This window comes from Oncorhynchus gorbuscha, linkage group LG21 (genome assembly GCF_021184085.1).
Source record: "Oncorhynchus gorbuscha isolate QuinsamMale2020 ecotype Even-year linkage group LG21, OgorEven_v1.0, whole genome shotgun sequence".
Lineage (NCBI taxonomy): Eukaryota > Metazoa > Chordata > Actinopteri > Salmoniformes > Salmonidae > Oncorhynchus > Oncorhynchus gorbuscha.
This window is the reverse complement of record NC_060193.1, coordinates 20949406-20971317: the sequence shown is the minus strand read 5'-3', so window position 1 is coordinate 20971317 and position 21912 is coordinate 20949406. Positions and strand designations below refer to the sequence as shown.

Here is a 21912-nt window from a genome sequence, read left to right as displayed (position 1 = left end):
TGTATCATTTAGATACCTTTGTTTAGCTGTATCGTTTAGATGCCTTTGTTTTTCTAGATCGGTCAGATGCCTTTGAATTTCTATGTTCTTCAAATACCTTTGCTTTTCTAGTTCGTTCAGATGGCTTTGTTCAGCTGTATCGTTCAGATACCTTTGTATAGCTATATCGTTCATATACCTTTGTTTAGCTATATCGTTCAGATGGCTTTGTTTTTCTAGTTCGTTCAGATGCCTTTGTTTTTCTAGTTCGTTCAAATGCCTTTGTTTTTCTAGTTCGTTCAGATGCCTTTGTTTTTCTACATTGTTCAGATGCCTTTGTTTTTCTAGATCGTTCAGATTCCTTTGAATTTCTATGTTCTTCAAATACCTTTGCTTTTCTATATCGTTCAGATGGCTTTGCTTTTCTGGTTTGTTCAGATGGCTTTGTTCAGCTGTATCGTTCAGATACCTTTGTATAGCTATATCGTTCATATACCTTTGTTTAGCTATATCGTTCAGATGGCTTTGTTTTTCTAGTTCGTTCAGATGCCTTTGTTTTTCTAGATCGTTCAGATGCCTTTGTTTTTCTACTTTGTTCAGATACCTTTGTTTAGCTGTATCGTTGAGATACCTTTGTTTAGACGTATCGTCAAGATACCTTTGTTCAGCTGTATCGTTCAGATACCTTTGTATAGCTATATCGTTCATATACCTTTGTTTAGCTATATCGTTCAGATGGCTTTGTTTTTCTAGTTCGTTCAGATGCCTTTGTTTTTCTAGTTCGTTCAAATGCCTTTGTTTTTCTAGTTCGTTCAGATGCCTTTGTTTTTCTACATTGTTCAGATGCCTTTGTTTTTCTAGATCGTTCAGATTCCTTTGAATTTCTATGTTCTTCAAATACCTTTGCTTTTCTATATCGTTCAGATGGCTTTGCTTTTCTGGTTTGTTCAGATGGCTTTGTTCAGCTGTATCGTTCAGATACCTTTGTATAGCTATATCGTTCATATACCTTTGTTTAGCTATATCGTTCAGATGGCTTTGTTTTTCTAGTTCGTTCAGATGCCTTTGTTTTTCTAGATCGTTCAGATGCCTTTGTTTTTCTACTTTGTTCAGATACCTTTGTTTAGCTGTATCGTTGAGATACCTTTGTTTAGACGTATCGTCAAGATACCTTTGTTCAGCTGTATCGTTCAGATACCTTTGTTTAGCTATATCGTTCAGATGGCTTTGTTTTTCTAGTTCGTTCAGATGCCTTTGTTTTTCTAGTTCGTTCACATTCCTTTGTTTTTCTAGTTTGTTCAGATGCCTTTGTTTTTCTACATTGTTCAGATGCCTTTGTTTTTCTAGATCGTTCAGATTCCTTTGAATTTCTATGTTCTTCAAATACCTTTGCTTTTCTATATCGTTCAGATGGCTTTGCTTTTCTGGTTCGTTCAGATGGCTTTGTTCAGCTGTATCGTTCAGATACCTTTGTATAGCTATATCGTTCATATACCTTTGTTTAGCTATATCGTTCAGATGGCTTTGTTTTTCTAGTTCGTTCAGATGCCTTTGTTTTTCTAGATCGTTCAGATGCCTTTGTTTTTCTACTTTGTTCAGATACCTTTGTTTAGCTGTATCGTTGAGATACCTTTGTTTAACTGTATCGTTGAGATACAGTTGTTTAGCTGTATCGTTCAGATACCTTTGTTTAGCTGTATCGTTCAGATACCTTTGTTTAGCTGTATCGTTTAGATACCTTTGTTTAGCTGTATCGTTCAAATACCTTTGTTTAGCTGTATCGTTTAGATACCTTTGTTTAGCTGTATCGTTCAGATACCTTTGTTTAGCTGTATCGTTCAGATACCTTTGTTTAGCTGTATCGTTCAGATACCTTTGATTAGCTGTATCGTTCAGATACCTTTGTTTAGCTGTATCGTTCAGATACCTTTGTTTAGCTGTATCGTTCAGATACCTTTGTTTAGCTGTATCGTTTAGATACCTTTGTTTAGCTGTATCGTTTAGATGCCTTTGTTTTTCTAGATCGGTCAGATGCCTTTGAATTTCTATGTTCTTCAAATACCTTTGCTTTTCTATATCGTTCAGATGGCTTTGCTTTTCTAGTTCGTTCAGATGGCTTTGTTCAGCTGTATCGTTCAGATACCTTTGTATAGCTATATCGTTCATATACCTTTGTTTAGCTATATCGTTCAGATGGCTTTGTTTTTCTAGTTCGTTCAGATGCCTTTGTTTTTCTAGTTCGTTCAAATGCCTTTGTTTTTCTAGTTCGTTCAGATGCCTTTGTTTTTCTACATTGTTCAGATCCCTTTGTTTTTCTAGATCGTTCAGATTCCTTTGAATTTCTATGTTCTTCAAATACCTTTGCTTTTCTATATCGTTCAGATGGCTTTGCTTTTCTGGTTCGTTCAGATGGCTTTGTTCAGCTGTATCGTTCAGATACCTTTGTATAGCTATATCGTTCATATACCTTTGTTTAGCTATATCGTTCAGATGGCTTTGTTTTTCTAGTTCGTTCAGATGCCTTTGTTTTTCTAGATCGTTCAGATGCCTTTGTTTTTCTACTTTGTTCAGATACCTTTGTTTAGCTGTATCGTTGAGATACCTTTGTTTAGACGTATCGTTAAGATACCTTTGTTCAGCTGTATCGTTCATATACCTTTGTTTAGCTATATCGTTCAGATGGCTTTGTTTTTCTAGTTCGTTCAAATGCCTTTGTTTTTCTAGTTCGTTCAGATGCCTTTGTTTTTCTACATTGTTCAGATGCCTTTGTTTTTCTAGATCGTTCAGATTCCTTTGAATTTCTATGTTCTTCAAATACCTTTGCTTTTCTATATCGTTCAGATGGCTTTGCTTTTCTAGTTCGTTCACATTCCTTTGTTTTTCTAGTTTGTTCAGATGCCTTTGTTTTTCTACACTGTTCAGATGCCTTTGTTTTTCTAGATCGTTCAGATTCCTTTGAATTTCTATGTTCTTCAAATACCTTTGCTTTTCTATATCGTTCAGATGGCTTTGCTTTTCTGGTTCGTTCAGATGGCTTTGTTCAGCTATATCGTTCATATACCTTTGTTTAGCTATATCGTTCAGATGGCTTTGTTTTTCTAGTTCGTTCAGATGCCTTTGTTTTTCTAGATCGTTCAGATGCCTTTGTTTTTCTACTTTGTTCAGATACCTTTGTTTAGCTGTATCGTTGAGATACCTTTGTTTAACTGTATCGTTGAGATATCTTTGTTTAGACGTATCGTTAAGATACCTTTGTTTAGACGTATCGTTAAGATACCTTTGTTTAGACGTATCGTTAAGATACATTTGTTTAGCTGTATCGTTCAGATACCTTTGTTTAGCTGTATCGTTCAGATACCTTTGATTAGCTGTATCGTTCAGATACCTTTGTTTAGCTGTATCGTTCAGATACCTTTGTTTAGCTGTATCGTTCAGATACCTTTGTATAGCTATATCGTTCAGATGGCTTTGTTTAGCTATATCGTTCAGATGGCTTTGTTTTTCTAGTTTGTTCAGATGCCTTTGTTTAGCTGTATCGTTCAGATACCTTTGTATAGCTATATCGTTCAGATACCTTTGTATAGCTATATCGTTCATATACCTTTGTTTAGCTATATCGTTCAGACGGCTTTGTTTTTCTAGTTCGTTCAGCTGCCTTTGTTTTTCTAGTTCGTTCAGATACCTTTGTTTAGCTGTATCATTCAGATGCCTTTGATTAGCTGTATCGTTCAGATACCTTTGTTTAGCTGTATCGTTCAGATACATTTGTTTAGCTGTATCGTTCAGATACCTTTGTTTAGCTGTATCGTTCAGATACCTTTGATTAGCTGTATCGTTCAGATACCTTTGTTTAGCTGTATCGTTCAGATACCTTTGTTTAGCTGTATCGTTCAGATACCTTTGTATAGCTATATCGTTCAGATGGCTTTGTTTAGCTATATCGTTCAGATGGCTTTGTTTTTCTAGTTTGTTCAGATGCCTTTGTTTAGCTGTATCGTTCAGATACCTTTGTATAGCTATATCGTTCAGATACCTTTGTATAGCTATATCGTTCATATACCTTTGTTTAGCTATATCGTTCAGACGGCTTTGTTTTTCTAGTTCGTTCAGCTGCCTTTGTTTTTCTAGTTCGTTCAGATACCTTTGTTTAGCTGTATCATTCAGATGCCTTTGATTAGCTGTATCGTTCAGATACCTTTGTTTAGCTGTATCGTTCAGATACATTTGTTTAGCTGTATCGTTCAGATACCTTTGTTTAGCTGTATCGTTCAGATACCTTTGATTAGCTGTATCGTTCAGATACCTTTGTTTAGCTGTATCGTTCAGATACCTTTGTTTAGCTGTATCGTTCAGATACCTTTGTTTAGCTGTATCGTTCAGATACCTTTGTTTAGCTGTATCGTTCAGATACCTTTGAATTTCTATGTTCTTCAAATACCTTTGCTTTTCTATATCGTTCAGATGGCTTTGTTTAGCTTTATCGCTCACATACCTTTGTATAGCTATATCGTTCACATACCTTTGTTTAGCTATATCGTTCACATACCTTTGTTTAGCTATATCGTTCAGACGGCTTTGTTTTTCTAGTTCGTTCAGATGCCTTTGTTTTTCTAGTTCGTTCAGTTGCCTTTGTTTAGCTGTATCGTTCAGATGCCTTTGTTTAGCTATAAAGTTGAGATACCTTTGTATAGCTATATCGTTCAGATGCCTTTGTTTTTCTAGATCGTTCAGATGCCTTTGTTTTTCTAGTTCGTTCAGATGCCTTTGTTTTTCTAGATCGTTCAGATGCCTTTGTTTTTCTAGATCGTTCAGATGCCTTTGTTTTTCTAGTTTGTTCAGATACCTTTGTTTAGCTGTATCGTCCAGATACCTTTGTTTAGCTGTATCGTTCAGATACCTTTGTTTAGCTGTATCGTTCAGATACATTTGTTTAGCTGTATCGTTCAGATACCTTTGTTTAGCTGTATCGTTCAGATACCTTTGATTAGCTGTATCGTTCAGATACCTTTGTTTAGCTGTATCGTTCAGATACCTTTGTTTAGCTGTATCGTTCAGATACCTTTGTTTAGCTGTATCGTTCAGATACCTTTGTTTAGCTGTATCGTTCAGATACCTTTGTTTAGCTGTATCGTTCAGATACCTTTGTTTAGCTGTATCGTTCAGATACCTTTGTTTAGCTGTATCGTTCAGATACCTTTGTTTAGCTGTATCGTTCAGATACCTTTGTTTAGCTGTATCGTTCAGATACCTTTGAATTTCTATGTTCTTCAAATACCTTTGCTTTTCTATATCGTTCAGATGGCTTTGTTTAGCTTTATCGCTCACATACCTTTGTATAGCTATATCGTTCAGATGCCTTTGTTTTTCTAGATCGTTCAGATGCCTTTGTTTTTCTAGATCGTTCAGATGCCTTTGTTTTTCTAGTTCGTTCAGATGCCTTTGTTTTTCTAGATCGTTCAGATGCCTTTGTTTTTCTAGATCGTTCAGATGCCTTTGTTTTTCTAGATCGTTCAGATGCCTTTGTTTTTCTAGTTTGTTCAGATACCTTTGTTTAGCTGTATCGTCCAGATACCTTTGTTTAGCTGTATCGTTCAGATACCTTTGTTTAGCTGTATCGTTGAGATACCTTTGTTTAGCTGTATCGTTGAGATACCTTTGTTTAGCTGTATCGTTGAGATACCTTTGTTTAGCTGTATCGTTCAGATACCTTTGATTAGCTGTATCGTTCAGATACCTTTGATTAGCTGTATCGTTCAGATGCCTTTGTTTTTCTGGATCGTTCAGATGCCTTTGTTTTTCTAGATTGTTCAGATGCCTTTGTTTTTCTAGATCGTTCAGATGCCTTTGTTTTTCTAGTTCGTTCAGACGGCTTTGTTTTCCTAGTTCGTTCAGACGGCTTTGTTTTTCTAGTTCGTCCAGACGGCTTTGTTTTTCTAGTTCGTTCAGATACCTTTGTATTTCTAGATACCGCTGTTCTTCTATATCGTTTCAGATACCTGCAGTCCTCTGCACCTCTCTGATTCAGAGGGGTTGGGTTAAATGCCTTGCTCTGCAAGGGCCGCGGCTTTTGTGGAGCGATGGGTAATGATGCTTCGAGGGTGGCTGTTGTCTATTGGTGCAGAGGGTCCTTGGTTAGAGCCCAGGTAGGGGTGAGGAGATGTACAAAACTGTTACACGGGAACCATTTTAATCAGGATAATCTCCTCTTTGTAATTATGTAAATCTGGGCAGCGAGCTAATGTTTCATACGACGAACAGTTTGTAGTGGTAAAATACAGATAGATACATTTTTTATGGAATTCTAAGCATCACTCCAGTCTTGTCAGATGAAACCAAAATGTAACTTTTTGGCAACAATGCAAAACATTATGTTTGGCGTAAAAGCAACACAGCTCATCACCCTGAACATACCATCCCCACTGTCAAACATGGTGGTGGCAGCATCATGGTTTAGGCCTGCTTTTCTTCAGCAGGGACAGGGAAGATGGTTCAAATTGATGGGAAGATGGATGGAGCCAAATACAGGACCATTCTGGAAGAAAACCTGATGGAGTCTGCAAAAGACCTGAGACTGGGACAGAGATTTGTCTTCCAACAAGACAATGATCCAAAACATAAAGCAAAATCTACAATGGAATGGTTCAAAAATAAACATATCCAGGTGTTAGAATGGCCAAGTCAAAGTCCAGACCTGAATCCAATCGAGAATCTGTGGAAAGAACTAAAAACTGCTGTTCACAAATGCTCTCCATCCAACCTCACTGAGCTCGAGCTGTTTTGCAAGGAGGAATGGGAAAAAAATGTCAGTCTCTCGATGTGCAAAACTGATAGAGACATACCCCAAGCGTCTTACAGCTGTAATCGCAGCAAAAGGTGGCGCTACAAAGTATTAACTTAAGGGGGCTGAATAATTTTTCAGTTTTTGATTTGTTAAAAAAGTTTGAAATATCCAATAAATGTCATTCCACTTCATGATTGTGTCCCACTTGTTGTTGATTTTTCACAAAAAAAATACAGTTATATCTTTATGTTTGAAATGTGAAATGTGGCAAAAGTTCGCAAAGTTCAAGGGGGCCGAATACTTTCGCAAGGCACTGTATAACATAGAAAAAAGAACATAGACTACCCACCCCAACTCACGCCCTGACCAACCTAACACAAAGACATAAAAAGGAACTAAGGTCAGAACGTGACACTGGGCTGTATTGACGTATCCTAAAAATGACATCTGCTGCTTTAGATTGAACGGTCATATATCTCAGTTATTGTTTTCATATCTATAAAACATCAACTGTTTTCTTTACTTTCAGAGAGCATGCTGACAAAGGGGTCGAAAAAGTAGATATTGCCAGATGTTCACTGTCTGAGGAACAGGCTGTGGAAGCTTTATAGCTGGCAAAAGTGTCCATAACCAGAGGTAATTAAACTGTTCTGTGATCTTTTTCTCCAGCTCTGCCTGTCTTGTTGTACATGGAACCTGTCCCACATGCATTAATTTAAAAACTCTTAAGATGTCAGCTGCTAAGTTTCAGATTTACACCACACAAACACAGCCATTTTCACTGGACTAGCTGTTGCTGCAAGTCATGATTTCCCTGGGGGTTAGACTTGGAATAACCAAGCGGTGAGACACAGAGTCCTCTATATTTAAATGGTTCAGGTACACTCAGATAGGTGTCTGCGTCACATACAGTATCTTCTATTGACATAATCTTCTATTGTTTGTCCTCATGTGTCTGTTTTTCAGCATAGAGTACAATGTAGCCACTTAGTGTGGACACCAGGTGACAGGGATGTGACCAAGCACGCGATGGTCACTCTGACAGATCTCTAGATTTCCTCTGTGGAGAACCTTCTAGAAGGACAACCATCTCCGCAGCACTCCACCAATCAGGCCTCTCTGGTAGAGTGGCCAGACGGAAGCCACTTCTCAGTAAAAGGCACAAGACAGCTCACTTGGAGCTTGCCAAAAGGCACCTAAAGACTCTCAGAACATGAGAAGCAAGATTCTCTGAATGCCAAGCGTCACATCTGGAGGAAACCTTGGCACCATCACTACGGTGAAGCATGGCGTTGGCAGCATCATGCTGTTGGGATGTTTTTCAGCAGCAAGGACAAGTCAGGATTGGACTTGAACCCGATCGAACATCTCTGGAGAGACCTGAAAATAGCTGTGCAGCAATGCTCAACATCCAACCTGACAGAGCTTGAGAGGATCTGCAGAGAAGAAAGGGAGAAACTCCCCAAATACAGATGTGTCAAGCTTGTAGCATCATACCCAAGAAGACTTGATGCTGTAATCGCTGCCAAAGGTGCTTCAAGAAAGTACTGAGTAAAGGGTCTGAATATTTATGTAAATGTGATATCAGTTTTTTATATTTAATACATTAGCAAATATTTCTAAAAACATGTTTTTGCTTGGTTATTATGGGAAATTGTGTGTAGATTGATGAAAAAACAACAATTTAATCCATTTTAGAAAAGGGCTGTAATGTAACAAAATTTGGAGAGAAAAAATCAAGGGATCTGACTACTTTCCGAACGCACTATAAAAGACAGTCACAACAATGTGAGAGACCAAATCTATTGATGAATCACAGAATGTGAACTGAAGATACAATAAGCCTTAGAGGACGAGAGCTGGTATATATATATGAGTTCCATTCTGTGTTAAGATCTGCACTGCCAGACCATGAATGAAGGACTGAATATTCAAATAAGAGAGATGAAAGGAATTTGAGATTATGGGCGGGACAAAGTGTGACAACCATAGCTGTATACAATGACCACAGATACATTTATTTAATTACCACCAACCACTGATTTTCAACTCTTGCATTTGGTTTGATAGAGAGAATGATAAGATGTTTGAGGTGTAGACTGTAGTTTATCATCATTGAGGTTCCCAAAATTGTAAATACTCATAAATTGTTCAAACGTATTTCAGCAGACCAGTTGGTCAAACATATTTTGTCCATTTTAAAGTAACAGAATTTTAAAAGGGTCTGGATCTAAATCTGTTCTCACTGTAAGACAGACACCCCCAACGTATGAGTTTATTTTTTCTAAACTCTTAGAAAAAGCATTTTCGAAAGGGTTCTTTGCGGAGGAATAGAATTCTAACAAGAACCATTTTGATTAGAATAACTATTTTTGAAAGACACGGGTTCTTTGTAGCTAGAACCTTTATTATCCTAAGAACCTGTTTTTTGAAGAAAGGGTTCTTTGATGATTCTTTGGAAGGCAAGAAGGATTCTTTGGAAAGCAAGGTGTGTTCTACATAGAACAATATGTAATATTTCCCAACATGCTCTATTTTCTGAATTGTTTGTTGAACTGTAATATCTTGCGATTGGCAGGAGCAGTGGCTTGTAATTCACGCATAGTATACCTTACTGGAGGCAGTGGCAAACCTTGGCTACTGGACCTAGCCCTTCAGAGGGGGAAAAATCTTCCAAAACGTTGTACTGAACTCAAAACAAAAATCTAGAAAAACTGACACAGAATCTGCACTAATGTTACCAACAACAACAACCACATTGCTTACACAACCTACTGCATGGTAGCCTAACACCAGCACTATCACACTATCACCCAAAGAGAAAACAGTGACCCATCAAAGGATGTGAGTTTGACAGGCTCGTGATGCTGAAAGGACAGCGACCGCAATACCAGTAGGAGAGTGCACTTTCTGTAAAGCACATAGACTGATAGAAAGACAGCAGTCACAGACAGCATGATGTTAGAATAATCAGTCCATTCATGAGGACATTATAAGCCAGTAGGTCTCAATCATGAGATTACCAAAACACAACCATTAGGCTACATTTACATTTACATTTAAGTCATTTAGCAGACGCTCTTATCCAGAGCGACTTACAAATTGGTGCATTCACCTTATGACATCCAGTGGAACAGCCACTTTACAATAGTGCATCTACATATTTTAAGGGGGGGGGGGGGTGAGAAGGATTACTTTATCCTATCCTAGGTATTCCTTAAAGAGGTGGGGTTTCAGGTGTCTCCGGAAGGTGGTGATTGACTCCGCTGTCCTGGCGTCGTGAGGGAGTTTGTTCCACCATTGGGGAGCCAGAGCAGCGAACAGTTTTGACTGGGCTGAGCGGGAACTGTACTTCCTCAGTGGTAGGGAGGCGAGCAGGCCAGAGGTGGATGAACGCAGTGCCCTTATTTGGGTGTAGGGCCTGATCAGAGCCTGGAGGTACTGAGGTGCCGTTCCCCTCACAGCTCCGTAGGCAAGCACCATGGTCTTGTAGCGGATGCGAGCTTCAACTGGAAGCCAGTGGAGAGAGCGGAGGAGCGGGGTGACGTGAGAGAACTTGGGAAGGTTGAACACTAGACGGGCTGCGGCGTTCTGGATGAGTTGTAGGGGTTTAATGGCACAGGCAGGGAGCCCAGCCAACAGCGAGTTGCAGTAATCCAGACGGGAGATGACAAGTGCCTGGATTAGGACCTGCGCCGCTTCCTGTGTGAGGCAGGGTCGTACTCTGCGGATGTTGTAGAGCATGAACCTACAGGAACGGGCCACCGCCTTGATGTTAGTTGAGAACGACAGGGTGTTGTCCAGGATCACGCCAAGGTTCTTAGCGCTCTGGGAGGAGGACACAATGGAGTTGTCAACCGTGATGGCGAGATCATGGAACGGGCAGTCCTTCCCCGGGAGGAAGAGCAGCTCCGTCTTGCCGAAGTTCAGCTTGAGGTGGTGATCCGTCATCCACACTGATATGTCTGCCAGACATGCAGAGATGCGATTCGCCACCTGGTCATCAGAAGGGGGAAAGGAGAAGATTAATTGTGTGTCGTCTGCATAGCAATGATAGGAGAGACCATGTGAGGTTATGACAGAGCCAAGTGACTTGGTGTATAGCGAGAATAGGAGAGGGCCTAGAACAGAGCCCTGGGGACACCAGTGGTGAGAGCGCATGGTGAGGAGACAGATTCTCGCCACGCCACCTGGTAGGAGCGACCTGTCAGGTAGGACGCAATCCAAGCGTGGGCCACGCCGGAGATGCCCAACTCGGAGAGGGTGGAGAGGAGGATCTGATGGTTCACAGTATCGAAGGCAGCCGATAGGTCTAGAAGGATGAGAGCAGAGGAGAGAGAGTTAGCTTTAGCGGTGCGGAGCGCCTCCGTGATACAGAGAAGAGCAGTCTCAGTTGAATGACTAGTCTTGAAACCTGACTGATTTGGATCAAGAAGGTCATTCTGAGAGAGATAGCGGGAGAGCTGACCAAGGACGGCACGTTCAAGAGTTTTGGAGAGAAAAGAAAGAAGGGATACTGGTCTGTAGTTGTTGACATCGGAGGGATCGAGTGTAGGTTTTTTCAGAAGGGGTGCAACTCTCGCTCTCTTGAAGACGGAAGGGACGTAGCCAGCGGTCAGGGATGAGTTGATGAGCGAGGTGAGGTAAGGGAGAAGGTCTCCGGAAATGGTCTGGAGAAGAGAGGAGGGGATAGGGTCAAGCGGGCAGGTTGTTGGGCGGCCGGCCGTCACAAGACGCGAGATTTCATCTGGAGAGAGAGGGGAGAAAGAGGTCAGAGCACAGGGTAGGGCACTGTGAGCAGAACCAGCGGTGTCGTTTGACTTAGCAAACAAGGATCGGATGTCGTCGACCTTCTTTTCAAAATGGTTGACGAAGTCATCTGCAGAGAGGGATGAGGGGGGAGGGGGAGGAGGATTCAGGAGGGAGGAGAAGGTGGCAAAGAGCTTCCTAGGGTTAGAGGCAGATGCTTGGAATTTAGAGTGGTAGAAAGTGGCTTTAGCAGCAGAGACAGAGGAGGAAAATGTAGAGAGGAGGGAGTGAAAGGATGCCAGGTCCGCAGGGAGGCGAGTTTTCCTCCATTTCCGCTCGGCTGCCCGGAGCCCTGTTCTGTGAGCTCGCAATGAGTCGTCAAGCCACGGAGCGGGAGGGGAGGACCGAGCCGGCCTGGAAGATAGGGGACATAGAGAGTCAAAGGATGCAGAAAGGGATGAGAGGAGGGTTGAGGAGGCAGAATCAGGAGATAGGTTGGAGAAGGTTTGAGCAGAGGGAAGAGATGATAGGATGGAAGAGGAGAGAGTAGCGGGGGAGAGAGAGCGAAGGTTGGGACGGCGCGATACCATCCGAGTAGGGGCAGTGTGGGAAGTGTTGGATGAGAGCGAGAGGGAAAAGGATACAAGGTAGTGGTCGGAGACTTGGAGGGGAGTTGCAATGAGGTTAGTGGAAAAACAGCATCTAGTAAAGATGAGGTCGAGCGTATTGCCTGCCTTGTGAGTAGGGGGGAAGGTGAGAGGGTGAGGTCAAAAGAGGAGAGGAGTGGAAAGAAGGAGGCAGAGAGGAATGAGTCAAAGGTAGACGTGGGGAGGTTAAAGTCGCCCAGAACTGTGAGAGGTGAGCCGTCCTCAGGAAAGGAGCTTATCAAGGCATCAAGCTCATTGATGAACTCTCCGAGGGGACCTGGAGGGCGATAAATGATAAGGATGTTAAGCTTGAAAGGGCTGGTAACTGTGACAGCATGAAATTCAAAGGAGGCGATAGACAGATGGGTAAGGGGAGAAAGAGAGAATGACCACTTGGGAGAGATAAGGATCCCGATGCCACCACCCCGCTGACCAGAAGCTCTCGGGGTGTGCGAGAACACGTGGGCGGACGAAGAGAGAGCAGTAGGAGTAGCAGGTGTCTGTGGTGATCCATGTTTCTGTCAGTGCCAAGAAGTCGAGGGACTGGAGGGAGGCATAGGCTGAGATGAACTCTGCCTTGTTGGCTGCAGATCGGCAGTTCCAGAGGCTACCGGAGACCTGGAACTCCACGTGGGTCGTGCGCGCTGGGACCAAACACTGAGGCTAAACACTTACCAATCGAAATGTACAACTATTAACTCCCATTGCAAACATCGTTATCATATTAATCACATACACTAACCAGTGATCTAAAGGTTAAATACAATAATGTTACACATTATTTTCAAACAGATAGTTAGCAACAGCAAGCGAGCTGCAACATAAAAACAATTCCACTCACCAGATGATGATCATTTGAAACAACTTTTTGTTGAAACTTAATCTGAAAAAGGGTTAAATGAACAAATTAGCATCAACATCATCTTCAATAATAAATTCTATAGCAGCCGCCGCACAGTAGCCTACAAAAAAACTAGCTAGCTTAGACTGTGGAAAAACTACTGCTCGCTATTGCGTGGTGACTTGTCGGAATGGCGGGAGTTTCCATACGTTTTTATCAAAATGATCACACCCATTTGTGATTGGTTGATTCTACTGTCACTCCAAAATTCTGCTCTAATACGGTTGAATGGCAGATGCCTTCTATCGAGCCTCTGAGGGCCTAGCCAATGATGAGCTATCTAGCTACTTTTCTCCTCAGAGACCACCAAAGAAAAATTCTGTTTGGGTATTTTATCTCAGTTTTAACCCTTTCCTTTTAAATGCAACCTGAAGAGATTCAATCAGAATGTCATTGAAAAGAACAATATAATCAGAATATCATTGAGATATTATTGAAAAGATAAAATAGAAATGTAAAACGACATTGATATTTAAATTATACAACAATTACTTTATAAATCCTTGGGTCTTCTCAAGGCGTAGAAGGCCTTGGCCATTCCCCAGTCCATAAAGGGGAGTGGGTTGTTAAGACAACAATATCTGTCCTCAGAAAATTAAGGCCAGGATTTTGCTAAACTTGGTTCTTCATTCAAAAAGTGAAATTCTGACCTTTGCTGCATTAAATTCGAAACCATATATCAAAGAAGATAAACACAGTAGTGCCAGCCCAACAGGATGCTCAACTCTGCCCATCCGGTCTCTTGTAATCTGGGTTAGGTCAAGTCACCACAGGAGCACTCAGTTTATCTTCAGAATATCTTCGCTGCTCGCTGTGGAAACCCTGTAATCTGCTGAAATGCTAAATATGATACCGCAGACTATTCAATGCGTCTCAGAAACTAAATAACCTCATTTGAGAAGTGTTGTTCTACAGAGGTAGATTTTTCCACTCAAGACACAAGATGACAGCTATTAAGATGTTCGCACAACTGTGCACATTTTTGCTTCTTGGAGTGATGGGTATGTTTTATTTACTTTCATTATGATTGCATGTTCAGTTCCTATATATTTTTTTTTACTCAGCCACGTTTAGCGATTGCCTTCATCAGTGAGTACAATGATACAATTTATTTTGATTGACACTTTGAGGCATTCCAATATTGTGTTTTAATGTATATTTAATAGTTTATATATTTGTGTAAGATGTTGTATTTTTATTTTGTTGTAGCTCATGCACGAGTTGGGACTGAGTCCTCAGCCATACAACAGTCGAGTGGTCTCATGTCAGCCAATGTTGGGGACACAGTGACTTTGCAGTGCTTCTATGAAGGCAACATGGCCATGCATTTCTCTTGGTACAAGCAACCCTTGGGAGAAAAACCTCAGGTCATCTCAACAGTCTATAGGTATGACGAGGCTCCTACATTTTACCATGAATTCAAGGGTAACCCTCGATATTCAGTGCAAAGCGGCCAAGGAATAAATCTCCTCAGCATCTCAGACATAAATAGCTTGGATTCAGCCTTGTACTACTGTGGGAGCGCACACTCAAATGTGTTGGAATTTGGAAAAGGAACCTTCCTCAATATAAAAGGTACAGTACTGAGAAAAAATATTTCAGTAATCCTTAAATATTTTCAGACAAAGTCTGAATTTGTAGATAAAGAGTAGTAATTAGAAATCCTGAGAATTAAAAAAAAGAAAACAGTTAATATCGGGTGTTCTCTCATTCAGATGATTCTCTCAATGAGTAAGAACACTTGCTACGGGAAGTTATAGATAGTTAACACAGATTTGCTGACGTATTTAAACCCTATTTTCAGATTCAGGCTCAAACAGCAAGACAGTTGTAGAGCAGCCTGTGTCTGAGTCAGTCCAGCCAGGAGACTCTGTGACTCTGAACTGTACAATACACATGGAGACCTGTGCAGGAGAACACAGTGTCTTTTGGTTCAGACATGGCTCAGGAGAATCCCATCCAGGAATCATTTACACCCATGGAGACAGGAGTGATCAGTGTGAGAAGAGCCCTGAGGCTGGGTCTCCTACACAGAGCTGTGTCTACAACCTCCTCAAGAGGAACCTACACCTTTCTGATGCTGGGACTTACTACTGTGCTGTGGCCTTATGTGGGGAGATACTCTTTGGGAAAGGGACCAAGCTGGACATTCAAGGTAAACCGCTTATGGTTCTTTGTTAAAATGACATAAACATTACATTTACTGTACTTGTACAGGTAGTTATTGTAAAACACAATGTTTTCCCAATGACTTACCTGATCAAATAAAGGCTAAATAAAATACAAACTATTACACTGTAATAACCTCTACTGTATAATAGAAAACATGACATTCTTTCAGGTGGTGATATTCAAGTGGCGACTGAAGCGGATATGATGATACTTGTCATCTTCTCCATCATAAGAACTGGAGTTCTCCTCTGCTGTCTGACCATCTTCTTCATCATCTACCTCAACAGGAAATAGATGAATTCAATGATTCAGCTTCTCAGTCCTTTAGCTGTCACAAATGCAAATGGGATTTACTGTCTTTTCAAATGTTTCAGTGCTCGTCAGCCTTTCGACACGTTGAAGATGCAGATATTGCTGTTCAGATTTTCAATAAATGAAATCATCTTTATTGAAATAATATGCACATTTATATTCAATAATGACAATTCTACAGTGGATCAAGTATGATGGGTTAATATATTCAAACAAGACTATTTCACAGCTGTTGCTTTAAGGGAGCATACACAATGTGCTTCTCAGAAACGTCTCCACCCTGCCCTCTCCCTCTTCCACGCTTACATCTGTTCATTGAGAAGCTCAGTGCAGTGTAATATTCTGTGTCCATGTTCAGCTTCTCAAAAAAAGACAGAGAGATACATGCTTCATCCACAATTACTAAATGACTCACCGGGACTGTGGGTGAAGTGTGCTTGGTCAACCTTCATTAAAAAACAAAACATATACTTTTTGTAAATTATTGTTTACCATTCATACATGATATAATATTAATTTATGCTATTAATATATGGCATTCATATATCATATATTTTGTATAAGGCATGACAAAGTCTCTCACAAAAGCTTTCCAGAACTTGCAAACTGCTTTTTATATTGTTCAACATACCTTGTGTCAATTGAAGCTTATCCTCAATACTGACAAAACTAAAATAATGGTATTTTCTAAAGAAAGAAATAGACCTCTGAACCTTTCACCTATTACTACCTGTCAGGGCAATGAGATTGAGACTGTAACCTCATTTAAATATCTTGGAATTTTAGTTGATGACGGCCTCTTTTAAATTGCATATTCAACTTACAAAAAAATTGAAGCTGAAGTTGGGACTTTATTTTAGGAATAAGGCCTGTTTTTCTTCTGAAGCCAGAAGGCTAGTATCAGCTACTTTTATATATGAATGCTTCCGCTCAGTGTTTGAGATCAATTGACACCCTTTACCATGGCGCTTTGAGATTTATTTTAAACTGCAAAATCCTTACTCACCACTGCACGTTGTATACCAGGGTTGGCTGGCCTTCTCTGTCATGTTTGTCATTTATTATCATGTCTTGTCCCTGTGCTCCCCATTCTATTCGTTTCCCTCTGCTGGTCTTATTAGGTTCTTTCCCTCTTTCTATCCCTCTCTCTCCCCCTCCCTCTCTCACTCTCTCGCTCTCTCTTCTCTCTATCGTTCCGTTCCTGCTCCCAGCTGTTCCTATTCCCCTAATCATCATTTAGTCTTCCCACACCTGTTCCCGATCCTTTCCCCTGATTAGAGTCCCTATTTCTTCCTTTGTGTTCCGTTCCTGTCCCGTCGGTTCCTTGTTTAGAATTCACCGTGCTGTGATTGTGTATCGCCCTGTCCTGTCGTGTTTTTTGCCTTCATCAGATGCTGCGTGTGAGCAGGTGTCTCTGTCAGCTACGGCCTGCGCCTACCCGAAGCGACCTGCAGTCTGTGGCCGCTTCTCCTGTTATTCCCCTCTACAGACTAGAGGATTTCTGTTATTCCCTGTTTGGACTTGAATAAACTCTGTTTCTGTTAAGTCGCTTTTGGGTCCTCTTTCACCTGCATGACATTCTCTAGTCACTCGTAGGCTCAGTCACTGGTATACTTTTATTTACAAAGCCATTTTGGGTTTACTACCATTTTATTTGGGCATTTTTATTGTTCAGAAATGTGGTGGATACTCTCTCCGTCCGCAGGACTTTATCCTGCTAACTGTTCCAAATGTTCGAACTGAATTTGGTAAAAGGGCTTTTATGTACTCTGCGCCATCGTCTTGAAACACCTTACAAAATACTTTTAAACTGGAAGAACTTGTCCCAATTGGTGTTTTTAAGTCACCGATGAAGGATTTTGAGACTGATTCCCTGACCTGTCAATGTTTTAAATTGGCTGTTTTATGATTTTGTTATACTCTTGTGAATTCTATGGTTTTTACTAGATTTTTGTAGCTTTTCATGTTGTCTGTCTGTAATAGTGTAATGACTGTGCTGTCTATCTTGGCCAGGACGCTCTTGAAAATAAGAGATTTAAAATCTCAATGTACCCTTTCTGGTTAAATAAAGCTTAAATACATTTTTTTAAAGATAAACTTTAGCACACTACATACATTCTTGCAGTGCTCTCCTCCGCAAGATTGTCAGGAAAATATTTGTTACTATCAGGAAAATAATGATAATAACCAGAACAAATGTTATGTAGTTCTGAAATTGAGTTTGATTCTCGAGACATATCATTTACAATACTGTACCTCCACGTGGAGTCCCGTGTGAGGATAAGATAAAACATTTAGAATATTTTTAATATTTTAAGTACATTTTTTTTTAGAGACCATATTTTCTAATGTCTTACCTTCAATGTCAGGCTTGGTTACTTTCACTTGAGTAGATACATTGGCTAAAGAGAACCACACAACCACATGTAGACATTCTTAGTGAGAAGAAACAAAATTGGAAACACGTTTTTCTACTCAATTTTTTTAGTGTCTTCCAATATATATATTTATACAGTACCAGTCAAAAGTTTGGACACAACTACTGTCGTGACGTGACTATCATTGATGTGATGACTGTTATTTGATCAAATCAATTAACTATGTTTAATTATTATGTGATTAAATTAATCATGTAACAATTAACTCATTATCTAACTTGGGGAACCATGGGAAAAGTTACTTAACTAGTTACTATCTCCCGACTTAAACTCTAAAGATATAAATATCTCACATCAATAACAGTCAATTATGAATTAATATTACCTCATATCAGTCTCATTCTGAATGTTGTTGACTTCATAAATCTACACAAAGCATAGCCTAAATGATGATTCAGTGATACACAATTTGGCTTAATTATTTATTTACTAACCAACTAAACAATCATACAGAATTACATAAACACACACACAGTACAGGTTATATTACTATCATGATGCAATGAAAAGTCCCTAGTGGACTAACCCGATATGATGGCTTGTTACACAATGAAAGGGTTGGGGAAAGAAAGAGCGGGAGAGACAGAGAGTGCTGGTACATGCATGTGGAAGCTATGCTCACGAGAATGAATACTTTGCACATGAACAACCACTCATTCAGAAAATCATTGCAACACAAATATTTACATGTGTGTGTCTTTGTCGTCTCTCTGTTGAAATCACCCGGTCCGTCTATGGGCGGTAGTTCGACAGAAGTCTCTGGTAAGTCCACCAGAGGTCACAATGTCATTTGTAGTTGTGGTAGGCTTTTTTGTCTCAGAGTGTTTTTTGATTGAATCCTTCAGATGTACCACATGGGGGTGAGAGGGAAATGCACTTCCCCTCTCGCCTTCGTTAGACTGAATCCTTCAAATTTTACCCACGCGGTGGTCTTTGATCGAGTTTACTAGACTAGATTACTTAAACAGCTGCAGACTGAATGTTCCGATGTCATCTTTATCTTCTTCACTCGAGAGTTTCAGAGTCTTACCCTCTTCTGGCATGGCAGGTAGCCTAGTGATTAGAGTATTGGGCCAGTAACCAAAAGGTTTATGGATCAAATTCCTGAGCTGACAAGGTAAAAATCTGTCATTCTGCCCCTGAACAAGGCAGTTCCTGGTAGGCTGTCATTGTAAATAAGAATTTGTTCTTAACTGACATGCCTAGGTTATATCAAGGTTACATTTAAATAAAATTCTGGTCTGGTAGTTTTAAACCATTTGTCAGCCATGTAGCCACCGCTCCACGCTGTCTAGTCTATATTTAAATTGCAACCATTTCAACATATTCAGCTCGCTCTGCACGTATACTGGTCTGTAGAGATTCTAACCATTTCAATGTGTGGATGATCCTCACGTTCTCTGGTTTCAATGGTTGATTATTCATGGTACAACACACCGGCAGCGACCCAGCATGTTTTGGTCTAACATGTGAATTCTTCAGCGGGTCCTTTTAAGCACTTGCCTTGGAGGGCGGTTCCATCACATTGCCACAATGTCTGTGGGCGTGGTTACTGACTTGGCAAAAGTTTATATGAAAAAACATTCACATTTATAAAGCTAAATTCACATTGCTATCTAATCACAAATAGTTTCACATTTAATCATATGTTTTAAACTCGGACATGTCTACTTTTAGAGTTACAGCTATCTTGTTAAACCATCCATAATGACATCACAAAATGCTAAATGCTAAATGATATGACATGATTATTGTTTCAATCCCCACCAACCATTTCCCACATTCTTTATGTTAAAAATATTATTTCAATGTCCAATCTTTTTATGTTAAAGTTTTGGCAACATCTCTCTATCTGTTGTAACACTCAGACATGCCATTCTCAATACTGCAAAGGCAAGAGAGAGAAGGTTTACGACTGGTCATTAAGTCATAAAACCAGCCCAACTTCCCCCCTTCCTCTCTGGTGGGAGAGAAAGGGGGAGGTCTGGCTATCTGTCAGCCCTGTGCCGAGGTGATCTGGCGCCTATGATCCTCACTGAAGAAGAAGAGTCATGACAGTCCCCCTCTGGTGGTTACAATCTTAAAATGATCCTGCAAGTTGGACACCACCATAAAAAATGACCACGGGATGTCCTGGTTGTGGATCATAGTTGCGGTCCCCCTCAGGTGGTTTACCATCAGTCAGGATGTGGCCCGGACAGACTAAATAACTTTTTTGCCCGCTTTGAGGACAATACAGTGCCACTGACACGGCCTGCAACGGAAACATGCAGTCTCTCCTTCACTGCAGCCGAGGTGATTAAGACATTTAAACGTGTTAACCCTCGCAAGGCTGCAGGCCCAGACGGCATCCCCAGCCGCGCCCTCCGAGCATGCGCAGACCAGCTGGCCGGTGTGTTTACGGACATATTCAATCAATCCCTATACCAGTCTGCTGTTCCCACATGCTTCAAGAGGGCCACCATTGTTCCTGTTCCCAAGAAAGCTAAGGTAACTGAGCTAAACGACTACCGCCCCGTAGCACTCACTTCCGTCATCATGAAGTGCTTTGAGAGACTAGTCAAGGACCATATCACCTCCACCCTACCTGACACCCTAGACCCACTCCAATTTGCTTACCGCCCAAATAGGTCCACAGACGATGCAATCTCAACCACACTGCACACTGCCCTAACCCACCTGGACAAGAGGAATACCTATGTGAGAATGCTGTTCATCGACTACAGCTCGGCATTCAACACCATAGTACCCTCCAAGCTCGTCATCAAGCTCGAGACCCTGGGTCTCGACCCCGCCCTGTGCAACTGGGTACTGGACTTCCTGACGGGCCGCCCCCAGGTGGTGAGGGTAGGCAACAACATCTCCTCCCCGCTGATCCTCAACACGGGGCCCCACAAGGGTGCGTTCTGAGCCCTCTCCTGTACTCCCTGTTCACCCACGACTGCGTGGCCACGCACGCCTCCAACTCAATCATCAAGTTTGCGGACGACACAACAGTGGTAGGCTTGATTACCAACAACGACGAGACGGCCTACAGGGAGGAGGTGAGGGCCCTTGGAGTGTGGTGTCAGGAAAATAACCTCACACTCAACGTCAACAAAACTAAGGAGATGATTGTGGACTTCAGGAAACAGCAGAGGGAACACCCCCTATCCACATCGATGGAACAGTAGTGGAGAGGGTAGCTAGTTTTAAGTTCCTCGGCATACACATCACAGACAAACTGAATTGGTCCACTCACACTGACAGCGTCGTGAAGAAGGCGCAGCAGCGCCTATTCAACCTCAGGAGGCTGAAGAAATTCGGCTTGTCACCAAAAGCACTCACAAACTTCTACAGATGCACAATCGAGAGCATCCTGGCGGGCTGTATCACCGCCTGGTACGGCAACTGCTCCGCCCTCAACCGTAAGGCTCTCCAGAGGGTAGTGAGGACTGCACAACGCATCACCGGGGGCAAACTACCTGCCCTCCAGGACACCTACACCACCCGTTGTTACAGGAAGGCCATAAAGATCATCAAGGACATCAACCACCCGAACCACTGCCTGTTCACCCCGCTATCATCCAGAAGGCGAGGTCAGTACAGGTGCATCAAAGCTGGGACCGAGAGACTGAAAAACAGCTTCTATCTCAAGGCCATCAGACTGTTAAATAGCCACCACTAACATTGAGTGGCTGCTGCCAACACACTGTCATTGACACTGACCCAACTCCAGCCATTTTAATAATGGGAATTGATGGGAAATGATGTAAATATATCACTAGCCACTTTAAACAATGCTACCTTATATAATGTTACTTACCCTACATTATTCATCTCATATACATATGTATATACTGTACTCTACAACATCGACTGCATCCTTATGTAACACATGTATCACTAGCCACTTTAACTATGCCACTTTGTTTACTTTGTCTACACACTCAT

General features: G+C 41.2%; 1 protein-coding gene across 1 annotated transcript; it reads left to right on the top strand.

The window, feature by feature from the left end:
* The first annotated feature begins 13920 nt into the window (after positions 1-13920).
* Positions 13921-16553, top strand: LOC124007756 (immunoglobulin alpha-2 heavy chain-like). Its single transcript, XM_046318494.1, has 4 exons — positions 13921-14058; positions 14267-14632; positions 14862-15212; positions 15399-16553. Exons 1-4 carry the CDS (start codon positions 14001-14003, stop codon positions 15521-15523), a joined length of 900 nt encoding a protein of 299 aa, XP_046174450.1. The 5' UTR covers positions 13921-14000; the 3' UTR covers positions 15524-16553.
* Positions 16554-21912: the final 5359 nt, after the last annotated feature.

What these genes read in the sequence shown, in the direction of transcription:
- LOC124007756 (XM_046318494.1), top strand. Translation starts at nt 14,001, where the DNA reads ATGACAGCTATTAAGATGTTCGCACAACTGTGCACATTTTTGCTTCTT. An exon ending in TTTGCTTCTTGGAGTGATGG is followed by an intron (nt 14,059 to 14,266) that starts GTATGTTTTATT and finishes ATTTTGTTGTAG; the next exon opens with CTCATGCACGAGTTGGGACT. An exon ending in AACCTTCCTCAATATAAAAG is followed by an intron (nt 14,633 to 14,861) that starts GTACAGTACTGA and finishes CCCTATTTTCAG; the next exon opens with ATTCAGGCTCAAACAGCAAG.